At 33.1% G+C, this 8697-nt stretch overlaps 1 protein-coding gene across 1 annotated transcript; it reads right to left on the bottom strand.

The window, feature by feature from the left end:
• Nucleotides 1-1553: 1553 nt before the first annotated feature.
• On the bottom strand, nt 1554-6807 carry LOC128548695 (uncharacterized). The gene is made up of 6 exons (XM_053524060.1): nt 6581-6807; nt 3938-4071; nt 3064-3152; nt 2283-2393; nt 1907-2041; nt 1554-1667 (listed from the first exon to the last, which is right to left on the bottom strand). Exons 1-6 carry the CDS (start codon nt 6728-6730, stop codon nt 1651-1653), a joined length of 636 nt encoding a protein of 211 aa, XP_053380035.1. The 5' UTR covers nt 6731-6807; the 3' UTR covers nt 1554-1650.
• Nucleotides 6808-8697: the final 1890 nt, after the last annotated feature.

Genomic DNA, 8697 nt, shown 5'->3' with positions numbered 1-8697 from the left:
CGTAGTTTTTGTAAACAGATATTCTGTTTTAAAGTTATATATAAAAACTATCTGTATTTTACATATCGTTCCTTTTGCTATCATTGAGTGTAAAAGGAGTTTATTTCATGGGGATAAATGCTGTTTAAAGCCAGTGTAGAGGTAGTAATGAATATTATTTTTCTGTGTGTCTTTTGCTTGCATTTCTTTATTTTTTAAACCGAGTAAAAGATAATTTCTGTTTTGGTTTAACTAGACATTTAGGCTAGCACTCACTACAAAATAATCACGTTTCTTTACATATCTCACGATGTAATTGACAATATCACAATAACTACAAAAAGCATGATAGCGAGAGAATAGTCACGTGAAAATAACAAATACGCGTCAGTTTGCGGGAAGATCTTACAATGGAAACACATTGTGATGGTAAATAGGCAATGTCCACCAAGGGCAGTTTGCTAGTACTGGGGCGGGAATGCAGTGCACAATGATAGTGATGGCTGCTCTTGCGACCAGAACTTAGGTTTGCCCAAGGCCAGATCATGGACTGCGGCGGAGATTGCCAAAATCGTTTCTCATGGTAGTGCTTTATAAGACTCGTACATTGCCATGGGCACAACTCAACTGTTAGGTCATAATGACCTCCCAAGTGGTTAATAATGACCTCCCAAGCACAATTGATGGTCTGTACTATGGTGTTGTTGGTGAATATGTGGACCCGTTGTCTTTGACAACTGATTTAAGAGAAGTGTTTACTAACGGAAGGACAATTTCCAATGCCTTCCTATTTACTGCAAGGGCCATGACTGTGTCTCTATTCTGGGATAATAAAGGTATTTTTCTTCTTGACTCCTATGCGAGAAGCGTGATGGTTTGCCTGATCCAGTTGGTTCTGCTGTTTTGCTTGAGTTTAGTTCTGTTGATATGGTGAGGTTTCATCACGTTTGTGATAGGTCTAGTTGAAAACATCTTCCTGTATTGCACGTTGTCTGCTGAGAGCGTAGTGTGCCATCTGGTACTGTGTACGTTATTCAGCAGGGTTTTAGGGGCTTCATGTTAAAAATGTTCATTACATAATGTAACGGCAGGGTTAACGCATGCATGAACACCAAAACATTTTTTTTTCAATCCTTATCATTCAAAGAAATCAGGTTATTTATTATGACAATTACAATTTTACAAAAACGTCACTGCGTGAATAGGATCTAGTTTAAACAGATTTTGTTTCAAACATATGTGCATACTATATTTTACAATTTACAATATCGATATTATACATGTTGAAAAGGGATAGGATCCGAAAGCTAGGCTTTATAAAGGTCTTCTCCTATATGGGATAAATTACAGTAAATTTTGCGGTATTACATAATTTGTTTGTAATGTGTTATCGAATAGACGTTTAGCTAAAATGCATTGAATAGAACAAATGACATGAAACAAAAAAATTAGTATCAAGTGAGAAATTAACAAAGTTTTGAAATAGGATCTAGAGAATTCATCATAAATGATGCTATGAACGTATAAGGACTATGTATTCCGTGACTGGTGCATAAAAAGAACTGTGATTTCAGATTATTTTGCACACAAATTTATTTGGAATATTCAGTACCATACGAGAAAAAATATTTCAAATGAGAAACGTATGATCTCGTTCACGTATACCATCCTCTACACTTGACAGGGTTCTGAAAGGGAAAAAACAAAGTCTGTGTGAGTTAAAAGACTTATAGCGCTTTGTGGTTGCATTTGGTGTTCGGTCGTATTCCTTTACAAGTTACTCATTAAAATCTTTTAACCGTCGTTTTAAAATTTGCTTCAGACAGATGTTATTCAGATATGTGTAACGTGTTACGACTAAATTTGTTTCTTCTTGAAAATAGAAAAATCTGCATTGTTTTTAAAAGTGCTTTCAGTTATAACTTACCGTCTTCCAACCCTATGAAATACCATTCAAGTCCATCAACAAGTCCAAATTTTACGCCTGTTGTTATCCACAGATCCTCGGCAATGTCATTTAGTGGAACTGTACTAGGAGTTATCGAGTCACGTAGGAAAAAACCTAGAATGATTTTACCTTATAGGTTTTATACGTTTACAATAGTTTACGATGATGAAGATAATTATACAAAGTGAGCACACAACAGAGCTCTGTTTTGAATAAGATGACAAAATTAATATGAATGATTATGCGATTGTTTGAAATTAAAGGAGGCAAGAAAAAGTATAATAACTGAAACACTTTAACAGGAGAAGGTATTCGTGTTCAACTATATAAAATAAACGCTGCAAAATGTTCATACTTAGCCAGGTGTTGCTTGGTGGACACTCTGTATTACCGGCATAGTTTGTACACCGTATTCTCCAAATAAACTTCGTCGGACAGCGAGACCAGTATGCTTCAGTTATATTACCTGTATTATAAAGTATTAAAACAGTGTCATCCTATACACAGATACACAAGTATTAGTCAAAATTAACAGGCCACTCATGGTAGGAGTATTGCCTCACATTTGGCGTTCATATTTATCATATTTCTCCATCATGGTAGGAGTATTGCCTCACATTTGGCGTTCATATTTATCATATTTCTCCATCATGGTAGGAGTATTGCCTCACATTTGGTGTTCATATTTATCATATTTCTCCATCATGGTTTTGGCATTTTTGGCGTTCAAATTCAGTCGTATTTCTGTATCATTGTAGGAGTATTGCCTTATACTTGGCGATCTCTACTATCGGTGGCTGTTGGAATTGCAAACGTCCTGACGTCGCATCACAAGGAAAACGTTTATTCAAACTGCACTACCCTATTTCATAAGATGACGTGACGTACAGAAACAATCGAGCGTTACTCAGTATGACTTGCAGAATGTTTTGCCTTTCCGGCCCAAAATACTGTAATTGAACCAGCGGCTTTTCTTATTGTACATTCTGATGATAATAGAGATTTGCTTCTTTCAATTTGTGTTGAGAAATTAAGTATACATGAATAAAATCTAATTCATAGAATTTAAATATTACTTGCAGGTTTTGATCATGTCTTTGCATGTAACATAACTAATATATAAACTAATGTCTTACTTCCGCTCCCAGACACATAGGTAAACATAGCTGAGTCCGTTCCTGGCTCGGTGGATAGAGATATATTTAATTGAAAGCATTGTGGAGCTCTGCAAAAAAGAGACAAAATTGCCAAATTTTGAGTGTCAAAATATGTGAGCATTTTGAAAGACAAGCGAATAGTAAGCTTCGTTTACACTCTGTCATTCCTGTTCACAATTACTAAATAAATCCTATTTACAATGAATAATGAATTCATGCCTGCCACAGTTGCTTAAAATATATACTGTTTTACTAATTACATCAACTAAAAGATAAAATGTAAGGATAGATTTCCCGGAAGCACAGAGCACCCCAAACACAGTCATAGAGCCATGCATCGCAAATTAGGCCCACAACAAAAAGAAAATGTAACGGAAAAGTATTGTGGACGGGTTGCTTCAAAAATCCAACAAGTTCATTTTAATTATATGCAAAATACAAGAAGTGTGTGGGGGTGTAAGGGGTAGTTTACAGGGTGGTGTCATTGCCTATCAGTATCTTGTTAGAGCTGTCACATGACGCATTATTGAGATGTCCTGAACAATACACATGTGTATTAGACTGTGTTTAAATTCAGAACGTGCCAACAATACACATTTGTATTAAGAATAACAAACTCATAAGTACGTCAAATATTATGACACGTAGGATCTTATTTCTTCATTTAATATCATTTGCGTTATAACTGAAAGAGAAATAGTGATTTTTTTACGGATTATGGTCATATTTACTTTATTTAAGTATTAATTATTATGACGATACACCACAAAGCTAAAAAATCTTACAAATATTAAGTTAAAACATAACGCTTTTTGACATATGCTCCATCGACATCTATGTATGTTCTACTTACTGTCCCCCAGTGCAACTTCGCCAGTATAAGTTCTCGCCGAGTTTTGTTATTGTGCATTGAAAATTCGAATCTGGAATGAACGGAGGGTCCACAGGAAGTGCGAGGTACACTTGTCCTAGCCCGGTACCAATTACCTAAAATATCAACAACAAAATGTTCAATCACACAAGTCATTTTCACAGCATAGTTCAAATACATATAGTTAGTGATCGGTAATTGTCGTAAACATTCAATTTGTTAGAAGAAACAAACGTCTATTCAATTATGGTAATATATTTTACATAAAATTAAAACAATTGTACAGTCTGACACAATTTTTGATTAATAAATGTTTATTTCTGTATTTTATAATAACAACCTTGGAAAATCATTATTACAAATTTGACATTGTTTCTAACAAGAGAAACTCTATTTACATTTGTTAACTTCTGACGATGCAAAATTGAAAATGTTTAAATCTTGTAAATTTTAATTATGCTGAAGTTAATTGGATATAAATTATAATTTATAGAGCATAATTATGCTCAACACGGTTATTAATCAGTTTTATAATTTTGCCTTATCGCTAGCAATACCATCAATTATGTCGGGTCACTTAGCAGTGCAATGGTAATTCCAGAAAAAATACATCAATCAAAATTATCTAACGCACGAAATAATTATACATCCTACACCTCAATACCTTTGAAATACGGTAAAACCTCAATTTTTTTAAACCTACGATACACATATGTAATAAATGCTCATAACCAGCAAATATTTAATTACTAATGTCGTCCACACATTTCATTTATTATCGTTTCGAAAATTTAGAATTTATATTTAAGCCTTAACATCTGTCACAAGACTTTTGTCTCTGCGTCATTATTTACTTGATTTCCAAGAATGTAGAGATACATTTCACGGAAATTGTAAGTTTTGAAAATCAATGTTCATGGCAAGGGCGATTAAAGTGCAACATGCATCATGCAAACATGGTGGCAAACAATACTTTTTAGTAATTACCTTGGTCTAGAAATCAATATAATGCTTACAACATTTTCCTATTTAAAAGAGAATTTACCGTAACTGTTGAAATAGCTTCATTATTTTGACTGTTTTGAAATTGTGCATAAGTCAAAGTTTGTCCTCAGCAGTCTGATCAGTTCCAAGGCAGTTTAGAGTATTTATTGCAAGGTGATTTGCATATACTCCGTTGTAACACGTATGCACACATGTGTACTTTATTTAAGAATTGAATGCTATTTTCTGTACGTTTATACGGGTATAAACCACAGTGGGACTTCTTGCAAATTAATGAATCGCGCAAGCGATACTTGGATGATTAGCAAGAAGCCTTCCAGTGTGGTTCATACCAATATAAACGCAAAAAATAGCATTTAATTCTTAAATTTACATTTTACGACAGCTCGCTACAAAAAAATAACTGATTTGCTTTTCAGGAGTATCAGAAAATCAAAATAAATGTAAAGACATCGATCTTTTTGTCATCTTATAACAGATCAGTCAAAAAGACCCGCCCACGTTCAACTATTATTCGTCTTCCGATAAAAATACAGTTCCTCAGGTTTTTATTTAATTTTTTTTTAACTCCAGTGAAAATTTATACAGTCGTGTCGATTCAATTGTGATCTTTGACGTCCGAAAAATTAGTTAATTTTAAAAGCTATATAAAATGTTCTGTTTGAAAGTTTTGTTGTCCAACTTTGAAAGAAGTTTTAGAACGAGGCCATTATGTTTATGTTTTTGGTAAAGGACGTCAGGTTACAGGAGCAATTTGGCGGAAAGGGCCGTCATTGAAAATTAACACTTTTATCTTTCCATATAAAATGTATAGCGAATGCAAATTTTGTATACAACAAATAAGTTTGGAAAATGAGCCCATGTTGCTTAATTTGTGAATAACATATTTCGTCCTGAATAAATAGACAGCCTAGTCCAAGTCCTTCAAAAATGCCAGCCCCCACCCCTCTCCCCGACCCCGATTTGTAACGTTCATGTATTTATATGGACCTTCCTTTACAATCCGAGCCGTTTGTGAATATTTTGTTCAAAACTGAAGAAACACAGTTTTGGTTAGAAAAGTCACCAGAAGCCACCCTTTCTATTTGTTTGCTCTAACATTTCCACGGGAGAGGCTCCCCGGTCTCCGCCCGAGAACAGGATTCCTGTCCCCTACACTCTCCCCTTGAGTAACATCTAAATAGATCACGCTACGCCTCTGTACATGCGATAAACATAATTTACATAACAACATATTAATATGATAACAAATGTATTTAATGTGTCTAAGATTTGCATTGGCAATTATACATTTAGCAGAAGTGTTGTTTGAATGACACATTAATCGGGCTGTAAGTAAGTATTCCTGATTCAATTAAATTTCATCAAAAAGTTTATATTTTACAATATCTTAGACTGTGTCGCATTCCCAGTGTAATCTAGCATAATATTTTTGAATAATTTAACTTTCAAAAAAAAAGTATAAAAGCTAAAGTATTTAACATAAAAGAATCGGAAAACATACATTATGCGAATAATATTTTGGACAAACTTTACTATTAAGTCATTTTGATTACTTACATGTAGTGGCAGCGTTAAAGATGCGTCCAATCCTAACAATTAATAAAATATTTTACTCACATTGTTTTCAAAGTATTGTAGTGACAATAACTCATTTCTTTCCGGAAATCTAACGTGAGTCAGGGTTAATGGTATGTCGCATGACTCTCCAGAACTTGACGCATACACTCCACACGTAAAGCAAATAATTGCAATTATTCTGAATTTCATGTTAAAATACCCAGTTTGCTCTTTCGTACAAGACTGTATGAAAGTAATGTGCTTTGCTTAAGTGAATATTTCTTTATTGTATTCTGATCAGTGTATTATAGTGTTAAGATAGATTTGATTGGCCGAGGAAAATGTAGGCAGAAAGGTTTAAACTGAACAAAGCTTATTGGTTATTATCGAGGATGTAGAAGAATGAAATATATATCATATTATTCATGAATACGTTATGTAGTTTGAAAATGTCTAAACATCGTTTACTAGTATTGATGAATGTTTTCAAATGTCAATATCTGTATTTTAAAGATTTAATTGATTTTATTTTTTTAATTGGTAAGAAAAAATAAACAAAAACACAATGAAATATTTTATCAAATTAGAAGGAGGTAATTATTAAACAAATCAAATGCATGACATTTATATGGTACTAGGGAAACCTGTTTAGAAATAACACTCCAGAGAAAGTTAATAACACTTATCAACCTAATGTATTGCAGTTATAATAACGCTGCATTTACCTTTATATACCATAAAGTTATAACTTGTGCATAAGTTTGCATTTTAAAAGTCTACAATTCTTAACAGTTTTTATATGTATCAATATCAGTCATCTTATTTTATACATAATTTCATATTAAAATTAGCGGGAAAATTGATATAAAACACATGTATTCTGCTTTATCATATTTAAAGGAAGTAATTTCATGTATCAACAAAAAAGAAAGTTAACTTGGGTGCCTGTGATATATTTATAACCCTGTCTTCATGAAACTTGGTAAGAATGTTTATCTTGATGATTCCTTGGCCAAGTTAGACACTGGGTCATGTGGGGTCAAAAACTAGGTCACCACCAATCAAAGGAAAAGCTTAACACTTTAGAGGCCACATTTATGACCCTATCTTCATGAAACTTGGTCAGAATGTTTATCTTGATGATTCCAAGGCCAAGTTTAACATGTGAGCAATATAGGGTCATCATGACCCTCTTGTTTCGTTTTATTGGTGGCTGCACAAATATTTTTTTCCGTGTTTGGCGACTTGTGGAGTTTCCAGTTTTTCTATTTTCTAAAGGCTATGAATAATATCTTATGCAATCAACTTTACAGGAGAAGTTATCTGCATCCGTATTTTTCAAAGTTCAATGGGTTCCTTTTGATATCTTGAAATATTAGACATGAGGCGACCAATTTTAAATTTTGATCAATGTATTTCATTAATCAAGCGATTATGAACAGACAGAAAGTATAGATGTTTATCATCAGATTACGAAAATTTCCCTCGATAACAGTATCCTCGGCCCACTTAGGATCAAAGTTTAAAGACCCAAATTGTGTCGGGGGGGACAAAAACAATCACCCATATAACAACGTGCTGTCAGCTTTCGGGAACCGGTATGTTAGCCATAGAGCAAAATGTTAAGTCAGGCATTTTTTGTTACAATTGCGCAATTTAATTTTTAATTTATGGAAACTTTCCTTTTGTGTCAGGTGTCCCGATGGGGGGGGTTATTTTTCTTCAAAAAAGAATAAAAAAGGTTTATTTCAGATTTGAGCTTGAGCTCCCTCACACAACATGTACATATTAAATAAAGGTCACAAATTTAAAATATTTCAAAGTTTTTAAAACATAGTTATCATATAAGGTCTTTTATAGTTTTTATCTAAAAAAACAAATAAAATTTACCAATTGTAAAATTAAAGGTATCACATAAAAGGATAGTAAAATTTAATTTGGGTATTACAATTAAAAATACATATTTTTTTTTTGATTTTTTTATTTTAAAAAGCACATTTGATAAAAAGGGCTAATTATAAGTGTCTTTTTCTTTTGTACATGTAAAGTTTAAGAATTTTCCAAAATATTTGGTCTTTCAATAAATCTGTCATAAACGTTTTCAACTTTTAAAACGGGGAAAAAACACTATCATTGGAACTATTTTCTTGTTCAGAACCACAGCCCAAAAGTTCTTT

This window comes from Mercenaria mercenaria, chromosome 2, assembly GCF_021730395.1.
Source record: "Mercenaria mercenaria strain notata chromosome 2, MADL_Memer_1, whole genome shotgun sequence".
Taxonomy (NCBI): Eukaryota; Metazoa; Mollusca; class Bivalvia; order Venerida; family Veneridae; genus Mercenaria; species Mercenaria mercenaria.
Note: the sequence above shows the minus strand (reverse complement) of the source record. Positions and strands in the feature narration are given on the sequence as shown.

Bases quoted from the DNA above. Each gene is read 5' to 3' on its own strand.
- LOC128548695 (XM_053524060.1), bottom strand. From the start codon at position 6,730: ATGAAATTCAGAATAATTGCAATTATTTGCTTTACGTGTGGAGTGTAT. The intron at 2,394-3,063 runs GTAAGACATTAG...TTTATAATACAG, and splicing joins CTATGTGTCTGGGAGCGGAA to GTAATATAACTGAAGCATAC. The intron at 2,042-2,282 runs GTATGAACATTT...AAATCATTCTAG, and splicing joins ACCAAGCAACACCTGGCTAA to GTTTTTTCCTACGTGACTCG.